We start from the raw sequence: 24,825 nt of genomic DNA, 5'->3' as shown, positions 1-24,825 counted from the left end.
TAGTAAATTATGTTTAGAACTGTTAAAAAATGCCCATTTCTTAAGGTGCTGGTTGGGAGTACAGCTCGTCACTTGGTTAAGAGCATGGCTGTTACAGGAACTTACTGTCCATATTGCCTTGAAAACCATCATTTTGCCATAGATTTCACTGATGTGGTTACAGGAACTGTATGATTGGGATTTAGGGATAGTGAACATTGCAATCATCTTGTATTATGATTGTATGAGATAATTGTTTGCCTTGCCAAGTGTTTGTGGTTGAGAGAAGAGCTGTCTTCTCCAACAGATTTGCAGTTTGTACTTTTTCCTTCATTGTTAACTTGCAGTTAAGTCTCTTCTACTGCTCCTAGGAGCAACAGGATACAGTATTTCAAGGGTGACTTTTATATGAAACTCCTTTATAGGTATATATATATACACATATATGTATGTATATATAAGGTGCATCTTCCATTCTAATCTGTATTTTCTGTTTCCCCCCCTTTCAGGAGGACACAGATCATAATTATTATACTTCAAGGACGTATGGCCCATATGATTCTACCAGCCGGGATCTGTGGGTCAATATAGATCAAATGGAGAAAGACAAAGTAAAGATTCATGGGATCCTATCCAATACCCATCGCCAAGCAGCTGTAAGTTGCTATAACTTTTTCTTTGACCAATATACATATATTTCACCAGTCACTGGTGAAATACACTGTATTATTACTAAGTATTGTGATTACTGTTCACAGAGCTTCATCTTTGAATTTTAGTTAAGCTGTGACAGTCTGCATAGAGTCACTGCCAAATGATTCCAAGTTGTCTTTTTGCATCTGCTGTCTCCATTCTCCAGAGATGTCTTTACAGATATATTTAAAATTCTTCTCTTTACTTAAGGATCATAAGCAACCAAACAGTAAACTACTTTTGTTGCTGAAGTTAGAGGGAATTTTACCACAGACTTTAGTAGCAGCAGAATTAGGTTCAGAATTAAGTTACTGAATTTGACTCCCATGGGGAGTATCTGTTTTTGCACTTCTATTTGTACAAGGTCTCACACTTATTTTTTCATTTGGGACAACTGGTAAAACTATACTTCATGTAGTAACAGAAGTGATAGATGTGATGACAATATCAGGGTTTCAATAAATAAATACTACAAAGTGCAAATAGCAATCTTGTTTAACGTAATGTAATCATGCTGCCTGCTAAAACAGGCATGAAAATAATGGGTTTACATGCTTAGAAATGAAACTGAATGCTGAATGAGATACAGATTTTGTTCACAGATCTCACCTGTGGCTGGAAACTGCATACAAAAATGAACCAATATTAGGAAAAATTAAATAAATAAAATTATAACTCAGAGTTGTGATTCATTTTCTTCTTTCATCTATTGGCCAACCCAGCTCTAATAAAAGTCCTTGAGATTTGCCACTTTCAAAAGAAAATCTAGCCAACCCCTTGTTTAAAAGTTGGACAGTTATTAAATTTTAATGATGCAGGTGTGTTTAACAGCTTTAAAGTTGAGAGGAAAGCCTAGCTGAATTTATATTTTCTCTCAGTTTATGTTCTCTCCCTGGCACCAGCCAGGTGACTTCCTCAGAGGAATGTAAGAGGCAGCAGGAAGAAATACTGTGCTACTTAGCTCAGAATACAAAAGGCAGAGTGGGGTGATAAATCCACTACATGTGTCTAACAGAAAGTTCAATACATAAGCTACACTCCTTGCAGCCAAAAAGACTGTAAAGATCCAGAGATAACGTGAATGCAGGGGGTTGAGGCAGTTATATATCTTATCTCTTCAATGAAACACAGTACTGCCCATTTTCTTAGGACAATTTGATTCTAATGAGAAAAAAAAACCTCAAGGGTACATAAAAATGAAAACCTGTGTTGTCTGCCCTCTTCACCTGGGATTCTGGTGCTCTGTGTTGAGAGAGAGAATGGAAATATGAGAGAGAGAGAGAAAAAAAAAAGCATTAAAAATACCTATACAAGGTAAAACTTCTTCCATAAAAAAGTAATTTGTGAGGTTGGTGTCCTAAACATTAGTGAGAATCCTTTGAGAAATTTTAATCTTTTATTTAATGATTAGTGAAGATTAGACCCTTTCATACTTTGCTGTAAGCATTTTGTTTCCAATTGGATCATTGAGATTATACAACTACAAATACCAGTTCCAAGGGGGACATTTTCAACAGGAGGCTTAAACTGAAACAGTGCTTTCTGTCTAGGTGGAAGATCAGTGTTGAGGACCTTCCAGCATGGCAAAGGGGAGCTTGGCATCATGAGGGTTTCAATTATTTCTCCCCAAAATGAGTAGTTTAAGACTTATGCTGAATGTCAGGTTGCCCGCTCTGCCTTTCTGCCAGCTCCAACAGGGAAAGCTGTGGTACCAGTTCAGAACACTGATATCCATCTCTCTTCCTACATACCCAAATCTTGGACTGTGAACTTCAGTAGCTACAGCCATGTATACATGTTGTATTAAAGACCTCTTTTTCAGAGGTTTGTTTTATGTCCCTCTTGAATGATGAAAAAGTAGTACTGAGTCATCCTGTAAAGCTTTATGTTTTATTTATGTGTCTGTAGCTGATTTCTTGTATGTGATCAAGCAAATAATACCCACATAATGTACACAATGAAGCTGTAAGAAACCTTATATATTAATGTATAACAACAGTAGTTATATATTCTGAGAAGATCATACATAACTAAGCAGCACTTTCTTCCCTTCTCTTCCATGGAAATGATTTTTTTTTGCCATTACTCTTTTTAAAAGGGCATTTGCAGATCTTTCTGTGATTTGGTGGTCTACATGCTGATAATTTCTAAAAGTTATTCTCCAATTTGACAGTAGAACAAGGAGTTAAAGTACTATATGCTCAGTATATCACAGGTTAGCCAATATCTAGGTGACAGATGTTCTCGTTATTCCCCCAGTGCCCTCCCAGGGGAACATAAAAGAAGATAAAATGGAGACAGGCTTTAAGGTTAGAGGAAAAAAAATAGGATAGGTTTAATGAAGTAATAACAGTGGTGAATTACAAATATATATAAATGTGTAAATATGGAACCCATGCTTCTCTGTTGGTAATAACTTCCCAACCAGAAACATCCCAAACTGAACTCAGCAGATTGTGGGGGTGCCCAGTCTGGGATTCCAGTAAAAGTCTACAACAGCCTTAGAGCAACCAAGTTAATCTTATTTGGGAAGGCAGTAGAAGGCAACCTGTCTCAATAAATGATTTTTTTTCACCAATGGGGAGACAAGGAGCAGCAATAACAAACAGAGCCCAGCACACCAGCCACAGGCCAGGAGAGGGATCTCTCAGGAGCCATTTTATACTGATCTCCAAGGGCAGGAGCACTGTGATTGGTTGCTGTGTGTCACCTGACCCACCTTCTTCAGCCCCAGCCCCAGCCCCAGCCCCAGCCCCAGCCCCAGCCCCAGCCCCAGCCCCAGCCCCAGCCCCAGCCCCAGCCCCAGCCCCAGCCCCAGCCCCAGCCCCAGCCCCAGCCCCAGCCCCAGCCCCAGCCCCAGCCCCAGCCCCAGCCCCAGCCCCAGCCGGGGGGCTCAGGAGGTCTCAGGTGGTCTCAGGTGGTCTCAGGGGGGCTCAGGAGGTCTCAGGTGGTCTCAGGTGGTCTCAGGTGGTCTCAGGTCAGTATGGCCATAGGCAATTTTTATCCTGGTGCTCTCAAACCGGGACAAGTTTTAGCAAATTTTTCTAATAGTGTCAGGGATTCCTTGAATGCTGAAAATTTTACGCTGAATTTGTGTGTCTTCCTTTATTTGGAAGTATGTAATCCTGAGTTCCTAGAACCTGCCAGCTGGTTCTGCTTCTACAAGAAAAGTAAAAAAGAAAGGACAATGAGATGGTTTGGCTTTTTAAACAGCGTAGTCACTGTTTAGAAAAAGTATCACACTAATATTAGTGTAACAACTAGAAGTTTAGCACTACAAGATGTATATCACTAGTAGTGATTTATTTATTTATTTGTTCAATATAATGCTACTGTCTTCTTCACTGTATTATTAAATTTTAGGTGTGGCTTGGATGCTCAGTGTGTTTAGATTAGATATCTTATAGCTGATTACTCAAATATTAAACCAGCTACAGAATTACCTCATACTTAGAAGCTCAGTTTCCTGCTCTGTCGGGTCCATTCTACCATTTATGCATAGAGAAAATATCTTTCTTCCACTGGGTTAAAAATTCTGATATTCTTTCTGAAAAATGAGGTATGCATTCTAGCAACAAAAGAAAAACTGTTTCTTTATAGTGGCTGTTACAATATTACACTTAAGAATATTCCTTAAATCTTATTCACTGTTTATTGCAGTATTGAACTAAACAATATTCTATACTAAGCATTTTTATATTGTCAAAATTTAAGGCATCTCTTGATTGAACTCATTGTGAGATCTGTATTTGGCTTGAGTGGGCATAAGATCAAGTCCTTCTTGCAAAAATCTTTAAACTGATGTTTATATTATAGCAATTTAGACAAGTGTTTAGGGGCCATAGTTTTCTATTGAAGCAGTTTATTTGTTATTCTGTTATTCAGAAAGCTAATGCTAACAGGTAAAATGGACAATAGTGTATAAGTGAAGGAGGGAATGTTTGGTCAGAAAATTTATGTTTTTATTATGTATTATTGGAACTATGTTTGGTAGAGCAGAGACATGACTTAAATGAAGTGAATGCGTAAACATAGCATACACCTCAGCAGTGAAAAAGAAAGATTATAGGAAAAAAAACATTTTTTAAAGTTAATTCATGAGCTGTCATTTGCATATGCTTTTGATTGGAAATGTTCAGTTGTATATCCATGTTTCTGTATATATAGAAAAGGTCATTAGAACCTACTCAGTCCAATTAACACAATGGAAGTGGATTTTGAATTCTAATTAAAAACAAGCAAAAAAAGTACTAATAAATCCTGTCAAAATTCTGTCTTCCATGTAAGTGGAAAGCAAATCTAATTTAAAGTTATTGTAAATCTTCAGCTGTTAATTTCATGCTAAATAGTTCTTTAAGCATTTCTGGTGGATGTCAATATAATTCTTCCTGAGAGAAGAAACACTCAGATATAATCTGAAAATAATAAACCAGGTTACAAATAATGGTAGGGGATATGTTTTCTCAAAGGGAGACATCCCTTTCTTAAGTGGAGTTATAAAAGGTTAAGGTTCCTATTTGGGCATCAAGCCATTATGGAAGTGATGTGGTTTTTATGGGATTTTGCATTTAAATAGTGAAAAGACATTACTGGAATTCCAACATTCCTTTCTGTCACGACTACTGAATTGTTTGAAGTTTAGCTAGGTAGCACACCAGGTAGTAATTATGGGTGGCCACAATAATCAGTGAGCTTAGGGAAATAAGTGGAGTAGATGGAAAAAGAGAGAGCCATAGGCAGAGAGGGAAAATGAGTTGGAATCTGAATGGCATTTTATGGTGAGCGTAGATGAGGAGAAGAGTCTATTCTCCAAAATAAAATTCTTTGCTGTAAATTCACCTGAAAGAGAGTCACCTTTAGGATAACAGGAGCTGTACTTTTTGAGAAACAGCTAGAAGTATATATTATTTTTGTTCTTATGAGGGAGTTGCAATATCTGCTGATTTATTTTTGAAAGTCTTCAGTTGTAAGGATCCTGTACTTTCAAGTGTTTAAGTGCTACACAGAATTGTCTCCAGTCAATTATTGGCAATTCCAAACTAATAGCAAGGTTCCAAAGAAATATAAGAAGCAATGAAACAAATGTTTGAAGAGAAAGACCATTAATTTTTTTTTCTTTTACTTTTCTGCACAGTAGCAATTATATTTTCTTGTGTTGTTACTTTCAGAGAGTGAATCTGTCCTTCGATTTTCCGTTCTATGGCCATTTTCTACGTGAAATTACTGTGGCAACTGGGGGTAAGTGGCTTTCTAACCATTTACTTTGAGTAATATGGGAAGAATTTCTTGCACCTCTTAATATATCCCCCCGCATATATCAAGACATAAACTGCAGCATTTATTTAGGAAATTTTACTTTTTGCAAAAAGAAAATTATAAAATATCAATGTTGTGGAAAACCTCCATCTGCTCAAGTTGAGCTGTTCTAAAACCCTCTGGGTGTAAGACTTTATAGCATTACTCATTTTATGTTTAGGGATTTCCTCCAGAAATGTGCTTGGAACGGTTGCATTTTGGGAGATAGTGCTTGAGTCACAACAGGAAGGGAAAGTTATGTTTTGCCTGTGTGAGGGCAGACAATTCACTATCCAAAGATAAAAGCTACTAGAAGTATGTAACTTGTTACATGTGAGGCAAACCCCTTGCAGTGTGTTGCCTTGGTTATGGTAAGTTGTCTGCTACAGTTTCATGGTGTTCTTCTCCAGTGGGGTAAAATGGGCAGTATGGCACAGCTTGAGATCCTGGTCTGGTAGTTCTGAGCACCAGTGATGGTTCATGGTTATGGTTCTCCCTCCTGCTGCTGCTGGTTCCTGCTTGCACCAATCTCCTTCAGTAGGAACAGCCATCGGCCCCTTTACTCCTCCTCCCACAACACCTCCTTGAAAGAGCAAGAGCAGACCAGAGGAAAATGAAATTATGTGGAAGACAAATCGGAAAAAGAAGAAGGAGTAATGGTAAAAAAATGAAAATAGTGAGGCAGAGGGCAGCATCACAGAGAGCACACCCACGGTATAGTCTGGTCCTGAAATGTGTCTAGCAAGTTCATGGACTCTGGCTTGTGGTGCTCTGCCCAGAGGTGTGTCAGGCCAAGCAGACAGAAACAGGGGACAGTGTCACTAGGACCAGTTCCACCCTTTCCTGGTAAGGGTTTATCTTTCACCCGTGGGGTAGGGGGGTCAGGGTATGCCTATGTCCCCCTGGTGCTCTGAATGGGGAGTGTATGACTGAAAGATTAGGGAAGAGTTGCAGTTAGTCTCCACAAGAGTAGGAACTGGAACAGAAGTTTCCATCATGCTGTGTCTGGTTCTCCATTTTGCTACCAAATCAGAAGAATGCAAAAGATGGTCAGAGATTAATAAAGGATGATATTAAACAGTTGAAGTCAGAATGAAAAAGAAGGATGCGGAATAACGGGGTGACTTCAGTACCAGAGGTTTCTTGATTAGCAACAAATGATAATTCTGCTTTGGTTTTTGCTCCACTGCTACTGGATAAAATATATTGCTGTGAATAGATCTATAGATTATTGTCAAGTTAAACAGGACTTTAGCATCAAAGGCGACTGACATGAGCACAGAGATACTTCCTTGTCTTTTATGTACTGTTTCCATGATTTTAATTTTAAGCATGAAAATGTAAGATCTAGTCAATAATTATTTTAAAATATTATATTGGTAAAGCCATGTTACTGTAAACTGTCATGTCAGTCCAGGACAGGATGCAACCTTTTCTACAGCCTTAAGAAGCCTAAACACATTGGCAGGAAAAAAAAGCTATTTCTATCCTAACTCTAAGATAAATGTTTTGCATTGGCTGTGTTTGCAAATTTTGTTACCATAAGTCAGTGTATGGTGTGGCTTACAGCCTAGCAACAAAAGATAAAGACAGGTTCCAAGAGATTTTTATAAGGTATGCTCTACTACTTCTTAGTAACAAAGATTTTATAATGCCATTACTATTATTAGAGATCTGGAACATCTCCAGAGGTTATTCTGAGATCAAAAGAATGACAGAGTTAATGTCTACAGGAGTCCCACATGACAGATGCCACTTCCTGGAGAAAAGGATATGATTAATTATGGTAATGATAACACTAAATACTGTTTATACTGTTTTTACCTCCAAATCATAAATTAAATAACCTTGTTTAAAAAAAAAAAAAAAAAGTTGAGGACAATGACACATTAAATCCCTGTCACAGTAAAAACATTTACCCAAATGGTTTCTACCATTCTTCATGAAGGGTGCATTGTGACATAGTAGGGTTTCCAAGTTACTTCAGATGACTTTCAAATTGCTGTGTTATGAAACTTACTTTTTTTGTTTATTTTTAACTAATATTTATTTCATTTTCTGAATGGTTTTGATGAGATGATTGTGTTTAACTAAGGAAAGGATTAACAGGGAGTGAAAATAGTTTGATGGAGTAATTAACTGTTATCCTTAGCTTGTCTTTGGTAAGGCTAGTTCATAACTAGGACGTAAGACAGGTTATAGTATTATGAACATAATTAGTAATCTGTGGTTCTTTGGGATACAGACATCTATCTGCCCACATTCCTATAGAAAACATTTTTAGAGCAACCTCTGGAGTGCTCTCAAAGCTTTGCTAATATTAGATATACAAGAAGCAGCCGAGTTTAGGTTTTAGTGAAGCTTTCTACACTTTGTGCTCCACAGGCCACAAGTGCAATTAGTTCTGTAATAAATCACTCCTGAGTTACTGAGTCATTTTCAAAATGTCAAGGAGCAAAGCTCATGAAGTCTGTCTGTGGGCAGTTGGTGATAGCCCTAACAGAGCTGTGGAGGTGGGAAAGCTCACACTGTGCTGCAGCTCTGCAGGCACTAACACAGCCCTTCTCAGGGGACTCCTTGAAGCTCTCTGGGCCCCATATCTTACTCTCTCAGCCTGTTTTCTAGGGCAGCTTTGTATTGGATACTGTAAATTATTTGGGAATTATTCTTTGTATGGCATCTCTCATTGATGTTACGTTTCTCTATGGTATGGCTATGCCTGTAGCAGTATTACAGAAGAGGGTGGTAGCTAACCCTGTATATGGTGGATTTTCATTAAACCTTTATATTTGTTGCCTGGGTTTAATAAAGGTTTTAATTTTTCCTCTTGGAATTTCTCCTGATGTTTTGATCAGAGTTAATGAGGAGTTGTAAAGCAGCTTCAGCATCCTTTCCATGGAACAACTGAATAACATAGACTGTAAATCAAGAACATGTAATAGAACCAAGCTGCTTAGGAACATGAAACATGTTTGATTTTCCCATTTAACTGTAGATATTGGAAGCAGCAAAGGAAACAGCAAATAAAAAATAATTCTGTATTATCACATACCAGGAAAACAGTATTTTGGTCGTGGAATTTGTTGCTAGAATTATGTTGTCAAGGAAATAGTTAAGCAGTTGTTTATAAGTGAATACTTTAGGTGTGCCAGATCTTACTGAACAGTGTGGAATGGATACACTTCGGATACTTTATTAGAGAATCTTTCAAGCTATCTTCAAGTCTTTTTCTTTTTTGCTTTTCACATGTGTTTTTCTTGAAGACAGTTTGAAGGTAACTTTTCTCTGTTTCAATAATAGTCATATTTTTCTAGATTAATATATAAATATTTCAAGGTGAATTCAGAGGAAGATCTAGAACTGATGCAAGCTCACCCTTTTTTTGCTGTAGGAGTTTGTGCTGTTGCCTTTTGAGCTAGGATGAGTTCAGCAGAATTATTGCTGGTACACCTCTGATTATGTGCAGCCTTCTTGAATTCACCTCTTGGCAGTCAAGATTGAGGTCTTTTTTTTTATAGTTGACAGAAAAATAATGTATTATTTTATCAATCATGTCTATGTTAATCACGTTTTCTTTTTTTTCCTAATTTTTGCCCAAAGTCCCCAGGAACATTTAGTTATTAGGATCCATATTGAAGTTATCTTTCTCATATTGTGTGGCTGTAATGACAGCTGCTGTAGTTAGTGTTGAGTACACTGGTAGGATTTTCAGAGTAGTGATGATACTGTCTAAGTGTAGGTAAGATCTTCCTCTGTATGAGAACATAATTGCTTTTGAGGTTGGTATCTTGGGCAACTCAAGTATATAATCTATTACTAACATTTATTTGGAATCTAGCAGATAGGGAGCAAGAGTAATAGCAAGACCCAAGCCTTGTAATGGCCAAAGGTTGTATCTGGATAGCAGGTTATGAATAGAGCTGACAGAAAATTTTGAGGATTTGTGCAACGTGTGGCTCTGGAAAGTATTCTGGGTAAACAGGATTGAATTCAGGAGCTGAAAACTCCTGAAAACTCTTGCTCAGCCCATGCTGCACCCACACCTAGATTACAGGATTCTAGGGGGAAGTCTGGAAGTTGAGTTTTTACAGAGATTAATGCTGTCCTGGCTCTTGGTGCAGCCCAGCTTTGGATGCAGTGAGAATGAGAAACTCTGTCCCTGTAGGCACGGGTAATTTATGGTGGCACAGAGATCTGAAAAGATTTCAACAGACTTCATGAAGGAAACTGCAGTAAGGGAGCTGTGTTGTGGAACCAGGGGTGTAATATTTGTTTCCTCTGTCCTCTTGTGGTTTTGTCAGTGACAGGAAGTGTGCACTAGTGGAAAATGCAGCAAATACATAGAAGAGGTGTGTGGAATACAACCAGGGTATTTGTACACATGAAAATAAAGCAAAAGCCATCTTGAAATAGAAATGTAAAATTTGAGGTTAATTTGAGGCTAATTCTTAGTAGAGGCACCTGTAAGTCTCTGGTGTCAATAACAACAAATTAGATGATCTTGCCAGACAATAAGACCTCTGATTTAGCCAGTCTGACAGGAACTGTTATTAAAAAGAAAACTATGCAAGTACCACCTATAAATGTTACAATTTTCTTCTAAGTATCTATCAGCTTGGGTTCTGTTGTGGGTTTTATATTTTTCAAAGCCTGTTTCTGTTAATTTTTTTCTACACCTAGTGAATATTTCTAGACTGATTCAGAAATTGTGTCATGACAAGAATTTTCCAACATTTAGGCTGTTCACTTTGAACATCATGCTTTATTTCCAAAGCCAGTAGCTGCTTTGCAATACAGAAGTCCATGCAAGTATTAGTATGAAGATTTTGACTGTATGCTTCAATGTTTCACTAGCAAGTTAATTTCAATTAATCATTAATGAAATTTTCAGAATTGGAAGAAACTGTTAGTCCTTGAATATCAGTCCCAAAAATTTAGAATAATTACTTTCAGCAGACTGAAAATGGAAATTAGGTCTGTGAGGTAGGAAGTTAGTTAATTTTTCTCTCAAGTAACTACTGACTTTTAAGTTCAGAGGGAGAAAATAAAGTCTGATTCTAGGAGAGAAAGAGATGAAGGGCAGTGGAATGTTGAAGCTTAGTTTGCTCTGAGGCATGAACATGTAGACCCCAACTAGATGGACTGTAATAGGAAAAGAGAGCACTGACAATAAGGGGACAGGATGAGTGAGAGGAAGGGATTCCCTGTTAGAGTTGCAGTGTCTTAAGGAGCCTTGTGAGGTAAGCAAGCTGAAAAAAATTTATACAGCAAAAAGGTAGCTGGATGTGTTTTCAATTGACAGGGAGTTCTGGGTTGTGGCAGGGAGATGTTATTACTCCAGAAAAGTTAGAGGTAAGAAAAACTGCAGGAGAAATGGTTGGAGGGAGAAATCAAGCTGGAGGTCACTACTATTAGGATAACTAATAGCCATTTAATAGATTGGCTATTTTGGTAGTAGCTCCCATTGGGGAAGCTGTTGTACTGGTCTTGAGGAGTGCATATGAGTGGCACAAGAGAGAAAACCAAATGTAAATGAAAAGATGAAACTTTGATATTACCCCTGTTTGGTGGTCTCTGTACTCTGTCATTCAGGTTATTATGCTGGAAATGAATTTGTATGTGAAACTGGAAGCAAGAAATTACATCAGAATAGAACAAATACTTGTGGCAGGTTTTTCCATGTGGAAAAAGCATGAAAATTAGCATGCTTAGTAGTAGGTAACTTATGCTAGGAAAACCACAAACTTTTAGAAAGATAGATCATAAATTGTACAATGTAGGAGCAATATCCGATTGTCCCTAATAGGCAAATGCCACTACATACTCCAGCAGCCTTTGCACATATCAGTAACTGCCTGGACATACCATGGAAAATTCAGTTTGAAAGACATAACTTAATAATTTATGAAAAGCATGGTATCAAAACGAGAAATAAAAAGTAACAGAGAAACAAGAGATTAGTATTTGGTGAAGGAAAGCAAAAGGGAACTAAGTGACATGGTTATTGCTTTGTGAGAGCTTAACTGATTCACAGTGGGTTGATCACTGGTAGTGCTGGAAGGGACATTGTGCAATGAAAGTGAGCAGAGGTTGAAATAAGTCTGCTTTGAGCAATAGGCATGGGCATAGCCTGCAGACAAACTTACAAGTAAAACTAATAGGTTGTATATAAAGGGTACAATTCATCTAGCTGTGCCAACATTTATATTCATGTTTGTTACCCTAAACTCGTATACAGCCACTAGAGATGTAATCAATATAGTCAGCAGAGTCTATGAACGCTGACAGCACACATTTAAAGTAGGTTGGATGAATTCTGTGTCTAAATCTTGCTATATATCAATGGGTATATATATATATATATATTGCTACAAAGAGAGCCTGGGCTGATCAGTTTGTATATAGCTGTTTACGCTTTTAGATTTATAAAGCTGGGTGAGTTGACTATTGAGGCATTTTACCAGCTAACATGAAGAAGGCTCCAGAAGCATCCACCTACATCATGCCATAGCAAATGCAAAAATACAAATGAAGAAAAGACGATGTTGCAGGAAAAAAATCCCTGAAACTAAACTGTTCTGCAAGGTAGGCATCTTTTCTGAGCATTACAAAAAGGAACTGCTTTTAGAAAGCTTGCAACTGCTAAACCAGCCAAAAGATAGCTAAAACAGCATATTTTAGGCAATCAGTTCATAGCACTGAAAATACCTTGGATGTTTGAAACTACCTGGAATGCCAAAGACAGCAAATATTGTCCAAATATAACTGAGGATATTAGGGCTGATGAGAGTGTGTGGGGAGAACAGCAGTAGGTGCCAATAAAAATGTACAGTAGGTTTTGAAGCAGAATAGGCATGGGACTTGAAAAAGCAAGGCATGTGTTATCTCATTGCTGTAGCTTACTGCTCAGAGATCTGGAAATTAGACTGTCAGACACTTCCATGGCAAGTGATGGACCCAAAGCACTGACACATTTCATCAGAGCAGTGAGCTTTTCCATCCTGAGGCTTTTGACTCCCAGTTATCCCTTAGTGACTTTCTGGCATTTATCTGAGACTGGGGATTCCGTCACCTATAGCCCTGCTGAAGCAGTTGAATTTGTGAAGACTGTATTAAAATATGGTAAGATAATATTTGATAAATCATCCTTCAGTAGAGGAGCGTTCCTGAGCAGCAGACAGAGGAGGCATTGAAAGAATAATAACAATAATAATAATAGCTATTATTATTATTATTTCTTATTTGTTATAATTATTTTGTTGTTATAGTCTGCTGCCTAAGCATTTCTACCGCTGCTAATAATGGGAAGAGTACCAAAGAGAAATAAAAAGGCACCCAAATATTATAACCCACTGTGATCAAATAAAGTTGGTAATTTTCTAAAACTGAAATCAAGAACTCCGTATGATTGTTACATCTTAAAGTCAGATCATATGCTTAAAAATTTTTTGTACTTATTAAGGAGAGATATCTTTTTGCATGTAAGATACACACAGCTCTTTGTCAAAATTGCAATTGTTTTACTCACTTTTGACCCAAGACAAACTCACAGGCATTGAAGGAAATATATTTTCCATGGAAATCTGATGTTATTGGAATCAGTGCTGATGAGCAGCTGTGAGAAACCTGAGCTTGCTTTCTAAACAATAATCAGTCAGGACAACTGATTCCAAATAATCTTTTTTTTTCACAGGAATGAATCACAATTATTCTGATATCAAACTGTTTATAAGTATTCAATATACCTTGTGGGAAAGTAACGAAGACAAAATATCTTGGGTTAGGTAGCTAGCTGGTTAGCTGCTTAAAACTAAGTTCTATACAGAGATGAGATAACACGTTCTGAGTTTCCTTTTGGACATTGAGTATTCTGTGGGACTGTGATAATTAATTGTTTAATTGCTTAATGTTTGATTGTACTTTTTTCGGTACAATAGGGGGGGTAATATGAAAAATATGTACCGAAGTGCACAGGTTTTTAATATAATTTGCATCACGTTTTGCAATACTTTCAGGGAAGGTATAGCACTGGAAAATTACCTGGAGATTTCCAGTCTTCAAAGGATGATTATGCTTACATGCATTTTCCCTGTATCCCAAAGATATTTTCTCAAGCTTTCAAAACCAGTGAGTAGGTGGACTGAAGTTTGCCTGACTCACTGGAGTATCACTGTACTGAATAGAGCCTGCAGAAATCTGGCTTTTCTGGTTGTTTCTGATGCTTTGGACACTTCATCACAGGAGCCAGCAGCAGATGTGTACACCACTTAATGAAGAGTTCTTTGATAACAAAATTTACCCTGTGGGCAGCATCTGTTAAATGGCAAAGGTGATGCTAAGCAGAGAGAAACAGTATTTCTAGCCAAAAGCAGTGACTCAGACTACCCGGTGTCTGTTGCAGGGGTTTGCTCCTGTCATCACCAGTGGACAGCTTGCTCTGAAAGTTCTGTAGAGGTCTGTCTGGTAACTGGCAAATATCAGCTCACACAATTGCCTTCTATTTACCTCCTCTGTTTCTGATATCTGTTTTTCGTGTCTTAGATTGCCATTCAGCCTTTAAAAATTTTTCTCCCTGTAAAGCTTCCTTTGTCTGTCATTCCTGTGTCAAGTGTCCCTTCTGGAACAGCCTCTCCCACTTCTGTAAGTGGGTAGTCCTTCTATCAGCTTTCCCCAGAAACCCTGTTTTTTCTTGCTTTTTATCAGTGAACTGTAACAGCTCTTTCCGCTGCTGCCCTCGTGCTTTATCTTTACAAATTAGATCAGAAACACTTAGGGCAAAGAGAATGATAAGCTTTAGGAAGAAAAAAAAAAAATCTATATGCCTTGACATCACTCTAACCTTCCTGTAGGAAGGCATTTACCAGCTTTGTTTCTGTGGCTTATGGGCTATAGTGGTACTGAAGGTATAACAAGACGTAAAATGACCACATTTATATTTGTCTATAAGGTTCTGTTTCAAAGAATAATGGATAACTAACCAAGGCATTTATACACATGTAGTGCCAAACAAGCTCTGAAATATTTTTTACAGATAAGGCACTTAATAATAAATAATAATAAATTAATATGAAGGCATAAATAAATTAATATGAAGGATACTCAGCAGCTACTTCACTGGACATTGGGAAATATAGATATGTCCAAAACTGACGCATCATTTTTTTATTTGCAGAATCATAGAATGGTTTGAGTTGGAAGGGACCTGAAAGATCCTCTAGTCCCAACCTCCCACTACACCATATTGCTCACAGCTCCATCCAACCTGGCTTTGAACATATTATTGTAGAGTTTTATAGTAGGCATATCTTATGTTCAGCCTTTATAGCAGCATTGCAAACTTTGAATAACGTTATGGTTTTACACCATAGTAAAGATTTGTAAGGCATGACAAATCTTTATTTTCTGTATCTCCTACAAAATATAATGATTTGGTTTGCTGCATGCCGAGAAGTTAAAAAATAATCTTCAATCAATTTATGCTCTTTTAGCAGCTGGTCTGTAAAAGCTACTATGTATGTCCAGTCTCATAAAATTTTATGTGGCTTTATTTTGTCTTACATACCTTGTAACACAATTTTCACTCCTGTTCTCAATGTAATAGGCTGAATAACTGCTCTGCAAACACCAGTTGAAAAGTCATCTGCTGAGAAAAAAACAAAAAAATCATTCCCAAATGAAAATAAGGCAACTGGAAGATGATGGGAACACTGTATAATATATTCAGTTTCTAATTAAAAGAGCAAATTCCTGATTAAGGGTGAGAAATAGACCTTTTGTCACTATAAGGCAGAATTTCATAAAGGTTATGTATTAGTGTGGAAGTTCTGGGCTTAATGTCCATAAATCTCCTAAGATTTGTAAAGAAGTAATTTTATATATCTGTTTCATAAAGTCAAAATGAAAAACATGCTGACAGTTGGTTACAAATGCTTTTAAAAATGAAGTATTTCAAAGCATAGAGCTTGAAAGAGAAGCTAATTTCTTCCCATTTTATTTCACTTCAAGCTTACTAATTCATTGGGTCACTGGCAATGCATTCAAAGAAATTTTAACAAGTGACAGTAGGTTTGGTTTCCAGCTGCATTAGTGACTGAGGAGTTTTTGGTTGTTGTGCAGTAAGCAGCTTGTTGTTATCTGAAAGAAAAGTTTGGGAGCTTATGCAGACTTAATTAAAATCAATGAAGGATTTAAAAATGAACACTGAAATTATTGCTGGAGAAATACAATTAACAAAGTAAATTGCATCCTAAAATGGTTCCATATCTCCTCACAGGGACCCAATGCTGGTCTTCACTGATGAGGAAGCAGGAAATATCCTGCCAAAAGAAGGCAAAAGCAAAAAACACTGGAGCTATCCTACTGATGGCACAGCCTCAGTAGAGGCTGTTTAGTCACTTAGTTTTACACGTTAGCAGCAACATTACTAAAAAATAAATATAATTCCTCTTTCTTCTTACTATTAAGTGTCTGCTTTGTTGTATCCAAAGCTAATGATTATCCATAATTTCCATTTCCTATCTGTGTGTCTGAAGAAAGGCTGCTAAGAAAGTATGAGAAGCACATGAATCAAGCCATGTAAGCCTTCTTATGTTTATTACTTCAGATAAATTTCCTTACTTGGAATCTGTCAAAGTCAGAGGAAAGTCTGCACCTGGAATTGTGTTAACATCTCTAACAGACAGTATAGGGAATACAGATTTTCTTAATATCTTGACTGTGCTTCATTGTGGATGTGATGACTGTCCCCCTCTGACTCTTGGGGAGTTTTAAGAAAAGCAAATGCTGTGACATGGTTTGAATGCTCAACAGTTGAAGAACAGAGTGCATGAAACTGTTGTCTGAGTCACATTGTGAAAAATCACTTTTCCGTTGCCAGCTTCTTCATTATAGCTTCATTCCTTCCTTGGCAACAACCTTGTCTCAAGCCAGTCCTTGCTAAATTCATTATCCTTGCAAATTGTTCAGATTGATATCAGTCTGTTTTTGAAACCAAGCCCATTGAAATAAACAGGTTCCCATGGATCCTTTTCAGTTTTGAAATGGGACCTAACTTTCTTCACTTGCTTCCCACAATTTTGGCTTCATCTCTATGCACATCTTTTCCCTTCTGTCAGTGTTTTCATTTGGCTGTGACATCAACAACCTTCAAGCTTTTTCATGCATATGCCTGTTCTTGAGGAGGTGGTTCCAGGTGTGAGCAGTGAAAAAAAAAAACATTTAGAACTAAAGAGTTTGCTTTTCAAATGAATATTAGGAAGGAATTCATCAGGACTTTTTTTTTTTTTTTCCTTTGTATGTTTTGAGCTGATAATTTTGTGACAAACCATGGATTTAATTAGGTGTCAGGAAAAATGGAACAAATAGAAAATAGGTTTTTGTTGTTTTCATTGAGAGTTTCTGTCAAATAATAATAATAAAAATATTTGTTTTCAGTGGCTATTCTAGACAGGACTTTTATATTAGAATTACTTACCACTACTTCATAATATAGTAAAAATTTCATGTTATCTGTGTCATTTTGATAGTCACATTCAAACAGGCTCCTAGTTCATTCTGGAAAAGCAGCTTCTTATGTCTTACTAGTGTGCCTCCAAGAAAAGATAATGTGTGCAGAATCACTAACCTGAGGTTCTTACTCTGCCTCAGTGGCCAGTCCTGAACATAGCTTTGAAAAGTTAGAGGATGAATAGGCAAAGTGTTAGGGCCATCACTACAATGCTTCTCCTTAAGAGTTAGTGGGCTCAAAGCTGCCTTGTGTTGCCAGGAACAATGTTGGTATAACTTAGCAGGCAGGGTCTGCCCTGCAATTCCTGGTAGAAATGTTTTAACTTCACCCATTACTGTACTACAAAATCTGTACAAGCTGAAGTATAGCCTATAACTTTGCTTTCAACCAACCTGAAAAAAGAAAGCCAGACCTAAAACTACAGCATGACCCTTAATGCCTGGGGCCACTTACTTTGAAAAATCCTTTTGTAGCTATTTGCTTGAGGAAAAATAGTGACTTTTGACTTCAGAGTGTGGCACGTGGCAGCCTGGTACGTGCCTGCACATCTTAGAGCAGAGAGAGTCTGAAGGCTGTTGAAAAGAATATAAATGGTGGCTGTTTTAAGAATCAAAGGACTTAACTGGCTTGCTGAAGTGAGTGTCAAATGATCCAATTGTTTCTTCAGAAGAATAAATGCTTTTTGCTTTAAGAGGTTATTAATTGGAGTGACCTAGCTGCAGAATTGTTATTTCCTGAGCTGAATGGCAGATGTGTGATTTCATATAACTCAGTGGCTGGTTGTAGTGAAGCCAAATAAAACAAGGTGCTATTTAGGAATAGGTTAATAGTGCAATAAAAAGCAGTATTTATAAGTCCATTCTTTTTTTGCTGCAGTTTATCTTGTGCTTTCATTCCTTGCCTTATGTAGGGGATGCATGAAATATACAGGGAAAAAAAAATCTATTGAGTGTTCACTAATAGTCTTAAATTCTGTCACTCACAATCCTATGTACTAAAATAAAGTTTTTCTTTCTTTTGAGTAAATCTCTGAAGTGTGATATATAGTAACATATTTTGCTTTCAGATTCTTATCCCCTAATTTCTACCTTTCTCACAAATGTGGTACAACCAATATTTTAAGGGCAAAAATGGCTTTAATGGTCTTAATGGCCTACATTTATTCATAGAATCATATCACAGAATCATAGAATGGTTTGGGTTGGAATGGACCTTAAGGATCATGTAGTCCAACCCCCTGCAATGGGCAGAGACATCTCCCACTAGACCAGATATCTCAAAGCTCCACATAAACTGGCCTTGAACACTTCCAGGAATTGGGCATCCACAACTTCCCTGGGTTTGTCACTACCCTCACACTAAAAGATTTCTTCCTAATGTCTAACCTAAATCCACTCTTTTCCTTTTAAAAGCCATTATCCCTTGTCTTATAACTAGATTCCCTTACAAAAAAACCCCTTCCCCAGCTTTCCTGTAGGCCCTCTTCAGGTACTGGGATTCCCTGAGGGGTATTCTGTAAACTGTTATATCCAGAGACCTTTGAGTCTTCCTAATGACCAGAGTAATTATTATGTGAACTGTACACTTGCTTCCCTATTCAAATTGTACACTCCTACCTGTGACTATGGCTTCATTTTCTCCCAATTTAGCAGTCCTGAGCTGTGTATGAGTTCAAGTGTCAAAGCAGGGTTAAGGCAGCCATGGCATTATTCACCTCAGTTATAAAAATCTATGTCCACATTTTCAGGAAAAAGAGTTATTTAAGCCTTCTTTGAAACAAGTTCTTTTCTTAGCTAACTTAATAAATTATTGGCTTCTTTTATATAGTGATGTGAAAGAAAAAACATTCTTTTTGTGGGGAAGACATATATGCTTGTGCTGCCTGTGAAAACCAGCCAGCAGCTTGATTAGATACATAAAAATTTCTCTCTAAGACAAGTTTTGGAGTTTTTACAAATACTTTTTCTGTGCTTCTGCAGCTATAGTTGTTATGATTATTTTATTTGTTAATTCCAACTTCTAGTATGACCATGGGCTTCTGATAACAGAGATTATAGAGTTGTGCATTCAGCTGTGAAAATGTCCAAATGTAATTTGACATTGCTTCATATGTAGTCAGTCATCAAATGGCAGAAAGGTTTGGTGGAGCAGCCTGCATCATCTCTTACTTCTCAGAATTCAGAGTGCTTTAAAATCGAGCCCTGGATCTCCTACTGCAAAATGCACTTATTCGTATTTCATAAATACTTTTTTCATCTGTTTCCATTGTGAGGAGAGGGAACAGGACAGGTGTTTAGGAGGTATACAGCTAGTTTTACCTTACATGAAGAGTAACCTAAGTAGTTATTAAGGAATCTGGACAACATTTAGCAGGAGTAGTTGGGATAATTTCACTTTTTGAGACATGTTGTTCTCACCACTGGCTATGTGTGGGTTATTCTATCATTGCTCTCATTTATGGAGAAAATTTAACCTGAAACACAAATAGAGCACGAGTAATATCTATCCATAAATGTACATCTTAAAAGAGAGTCGTACATTATAGCTGTATAGTTATCAATTATTGTATTTTATGTAGACCAGGAAAGAATGGCAAAATGTGAATTTTCAGTAGTAAATTATGTATGTGGTTTACTGTGCAGTTAAAAAAAAATCAGAAAAAGATATAAAAACATATGTGGAGTACTCTGATTCTTAAAAATATATTTTAAAATCCATGTGATGGGCAGTTTCTAATATGGAGACAGTTTCATGTATATGTTTTATTGACAGAAACCTAACCTATTTCTCTCATATATTCCTGCTATGACTAGACAGATGGGAAGGATCAGAATTTTCATGAATGCCATATGATATGATTTCCTTTCATAAATGTTGGAAGTAATTTCAGGCAAAAATGCAATACAGCCTAGGAATTCAAGAAGATTCTCAATTATTTCTGGGGTTGAAATGTAGTTGCTTTGGAGTATAGCAGTGTTGGCATCTTGTTTTCCTTTTAATTTTGCTATTTTGATAGTCAATATAGATATTAAAGGTCAGCTGCACTCCCAAAAGCATTTTAAACTTATCAAATATTAGAAAACTAATAAAGGTATGGATTTTATTCAGTATTTCACATTTAGATGTCTATTTTTTTCTAATACATTTACAGTTGGGAGTTTTTACCTTGTAGTTATGTTATCAGGATGCCAGGTAGGTTTTTCCTGGTTTTATTTATGAATGATGTCTTGTTAATTAAAATATAAGCACCTTTATCGACTTGCAGCTCCTCCTGGGCTGCTTAACTTCTGCTGTGTTTGCCATCTTGTTAAAAAAAATTCCCTGCGAAAGACGTTTTATGCCTTACTCCTTCAGCTGTGTGGCCACTGAAAATAAGGACACATGGTAGCTTGTCCCATTCATAGCAGCTGGGAAGGTCTGGATTTCTTGAAGGATCTGCATGAAATTGCCAATCTAATAGTGATACTGTTTAGTCCTGCAAAGCCAATAATCAGAAACAGCTATAAGCCATATTAAAAATTGCTCCTTTTAGGAAAACTTATGCAGTTCTTAAGATGCTCCAGCTCAGAACAAAATATAGAGTTACTGTCCTCTGCTACCAGAGACTGGTCATTAACAAGATATGGTTCAACTTTGAGAAAGTTCTGAAATGAGTTCCCTACCTGTTGATGATTCCTTCTGTATAACAGGTAGTTGGCTGGCACTATAGATGGCTTTTTATTAGGGGCACACTGGATTCTCTTGTTCTACAGCACTGATCTAGTGCTGCAGTTGGTAGTCAGTTGCCTTCCCTGGGCATGTCAGAAGCTTATCTATTGCAAAAGCAAACACCAGCATAGGGCTGGTAGGCAGCTTACTGGGGCATTTTCACTAATGCATAACTATCTGATGTGTCCATCAATTCTGTTGCAGAACAGCAGTTCTGTAGAAGAATGATGTTTGTGTTGTAACAATTAAGCTACTAATTTTGATAATATGGCGAATAACTTTGTCACCTCAGTACATTAATGTAAAACTGAAACAACGTGAAAAAAAAGATGTTCTGTAGCAAGCAGTCAACTTGTCCTTTAAGTCAGCTGGCACTGAAAATGTATTTATTGGACAGCTGTGTGAAACAGGTGGTCTCCAAAAACAACAACACACTAGGAGAACCTTCTTCAATTAAAAGAAAATGTAAGGAGTAGCAGAAAGAAGATCTGATTTTGAATAGGTTTACAGAGATCTTGTCATCTCATCATTATTTTCTGTAGCAGACTAGCACTCCCATTAATAAGTAGACTTAAATAATCTAAGATAATTCCTTCAGGATGTTTGGCAGGTTTGTGGGTTTTTTGTGACTGCCTTTCTCTAAGCTAATATACCAGCCTCCCACACAACTGGAAATATTCACTTGATAATATTGTGCTTTTGAGTCACGGATTGAAAGGTCACTCAAAAGACAAATATTTTGTCCTCCCATGTTTCTGTGTGTGGAAGTACTATCCTGTATTTTTTTCTCTCATACTTTGGGGTACAGATGAGTCCTGGTGTGACAGAAAGTTACACAACTTGGTGAACCTCATCCTCACAGGTGAACCAGCACGAAAGCCCCAGCCATCTCAGCATCTCTTGTGTGTTGATACCAAGAGAACTGGGTTGCCTTCATTGTACCTAAAGGTGGGTCCAGTGTGTCATGAAAAGTCTACTTGGCCTTAATGTGAGAAAAGAGGCAACAGCCAATTCAGGCAGCTGGACTACCTCCAGACATAGCTTATGGAAATTTTTGTACTCGGCACAGTATTGAAACATGTTCTTGTAGGTCCACAGTAAGATTATCGATTCACAAATATTTTCATTGACTTGGTGGTTTGTTGTTTTGTTTTTTGGTTTTCGGTTTTGACTTAGGTTTTGGGTTTTTGGGGGGTTTTTTTGCTAGAGGGAAAGAGAAAGGGAAAAGTGACAACACGATCATTTCTGGTAACGTAGGAAAATGCAGCTGTCCTATATAACATCAGGATTATGAAATAATTGAATTAATTTTAAAAATTTCTATAAATTTCCATGAATTCATGGCAGTGAACTCTATAAATCCATCCTTAAGAGCATTAAAATTGTTAATGTATGAAAAGAGACAGTGGTCACGTTACTATGTTTCTGAATGTCATAAAACTATGCTAAAAAATTCTGAGTTTTCTGTTGAAAGATTTTTATTTCTACTCCATTTCCAGCCATAATAGTGAATTTTATTTGCATCTTTCATTTGGTTTGTGTTGTTCAATTTCCTCTTCTGGAGATTTTCTTCTGGATGGTCGTGGATGATTAGTGCTTTTTTGATGTCTGAAAGTAGTAGCAAAGTCAGCAGCTTTTCAAAAACTACTCTTTTGCTCTCTCTGTTGAATTGAATGGCATGATATCTCAGGCTTGTACTCCATTAGTTTCATCACAACATATGGAGCATTAAACTTCAGTTTTGGACAGGTGAATCCATAAATGCTTTCTTGGTCTTATTTAATACATCTCTGGTTATGTCAAGTCTTCGTGTCCTGTTGACAACCTCACAGCTTCACCCTGATTTGTCTCCTCTTGCTGTCTCTAGTCACTTCATTGTCTTCTTGCTGTTATTTGGTTTCTTCTATATATTTCTTTTATTTAACACTTCCATCCTGGACCCCATTTCTGCTTATATTTTGGCACATTCTCAAGCTTTAAAGCAATGGTTGAAACAGAGCCTTTTAGATGGAACCTCAGCATTATGCCTTCAGAATCCTTAGGAAATTTCTAATTGGTTTCAGCAAGAGTGGTAATCAATCTATGATGGAATTTTGCTTCACCCTCCTATTATGTCTTATAATTAACTGAGGCTGAAAGCTGTTGATGGCAGAGCAATTCTATTTATGGCATGCTTGTGCTAAGCCTTCACAAATAATTGTGGTCTCTGCATGGGACAGTTGTATAAATAATCATAAAAATGTTGAACGCTTCAGATTGAGAAGGATTTTCAGAGATCAGAGTGTCCGACCACAGAATAAATTTAAAACGGGGACCAAAGAACACTCTCTAGTACACTGATATTCCAAAAAGATCTTTACAACAGGAAATGAGCAGACCGTGGGTTGCTTGTAGGCATCCCTGCTTCATAAATATTCATCTGATCTTCCAGTTCAGCTGTAATCAGGAGCTAAAAGCCCCTGTAACTCCATGAAGCAAGGTAGATCATAGTCATGGGAGACAAGGACCCATGGCATTTGTGTTACTGTTTGTTCCACTTACTTTCTGTAAGATTGCATAAACTTCTTTAACCATTAAAGTCATCTTCATCTTATTAGCCTAAATAACTATTTTCACCATAAGCAGATGTTACATTATCCTTGGATAAAATTAAAGAACTGAGAACAGCTAGATGAAGTTGTTTTCATAAACAAAAATTTTCAGTGATTTGTTTTGATTTTTCTAAAAAGAAACAAAATTAAATACTGACCTTCATTCCAGTTTTTCTGTAGGCTGGCCCTTGCCACACAGAGTTAAAGCCTGACTTCTTCCCTGATTGACTTCATGAAAGCAAACATAACTGCATGAAACATTTCTCCTTTCACCTGCTCAAGAAAATGAATGAATTAAAAGCGCTGGTCTGAAAACTCGTTTTGTGTCACAACACTTATAAGCAAGTTCCAGTCCAGTGGTTTCAAAGCAATAAACCCAAGGAAGAAACAAATAAAAGGTTGCCTCTCTAATGAGTGAGTGGAGAGACTTTAAGGAGACATTGAGTAGAAGAATCTCATTATAAGACTTGATTGATATCCATGGAAACCTTCTCAACCTTGTAAGAAGGTTGAGAAAATAAATAGCCACAAGAGAAATTACTGAATAGGATTTAGTGCATTGTTATCAGTTAAATGGATGATTAAAATGAAGGAGCATTTAGATTTGGCGCCTCCTCTAACCCATCACCAACACCAACACAGTGTGTGTATGTATGAATTTGTAAGGCGATGTGCATTTTTTTGTGGGAAAAGTTTCCATGGCAACACAGCAGAAAATCAATACAGGAACTGTGGTGTGTTCTAAACAGTGCCTCACCTCCAGGTAAAGTTTGAAGCAGTATGAAAACAGTACAGTTATCAGCAACCTGCAGACAGTTTGTGCAGTTCAGCTGGCCACTTAATTTTATTCATGGATGACTTGGTAACTTCATTCTGTAGGATTGCCCTATTCTATAGCTCTAGTTTCTCCAACAGTGCAATTTAAGAATGAAATTATTGTGTCCCATGAGGCAAGTGATAACAACTTTAGTAATCAGGCAATAAATACAAAGGACCATGACTGAATTTATTAAGAAGATCTGCTAGTGTTTTAATGACTTTGATCTCTATTAA

At 37.1% G+C, this 24,825-nt stretch overlaps 1 protein-coding gene across 1 annotated transcript in view; it reads left to right on the top strand.

Moving 5' to 3' along the window:
- Window positions 1-24,825, top strand: part of PLXDC2 (plexin domain containing 2) — a 241,864-nt gene that overhangs the window by 127,814 nt on the left and 89,225 nt on the right. Inside the window, exons 3-4 of the mRNA XM_071735081.1 lie at window positions 489-635; window positions 5,841-5,910. Of these exons, the coding sequence (XP_071591182.1) occupies window positions 489-635; window positions 5,841-5,910 (217 nt within the window). The remainder of the gene's footprint in view (window positions 1-488; window positions 636-5,840; window positions 5,911-24,825) is intronic.

Source organism: Heliangelus exortis, chromosome 2, assembly GCF_036169615.1.
Source record: "Heliangelus exortis chromosome 2, bHelExo1.hap1, whole genome shotgun sequence".
NCBI lineage: Eukaryota > Metazoa > Chordata > Aves > Apodiformes > Trochilidae > Heliangelus > Heliangelus exortis.
The sequence above is the reverse complement of the archived record's forward strand: the minus strand, read 5'-3'. Positions and strand labels throughout refer to the sequence as shown.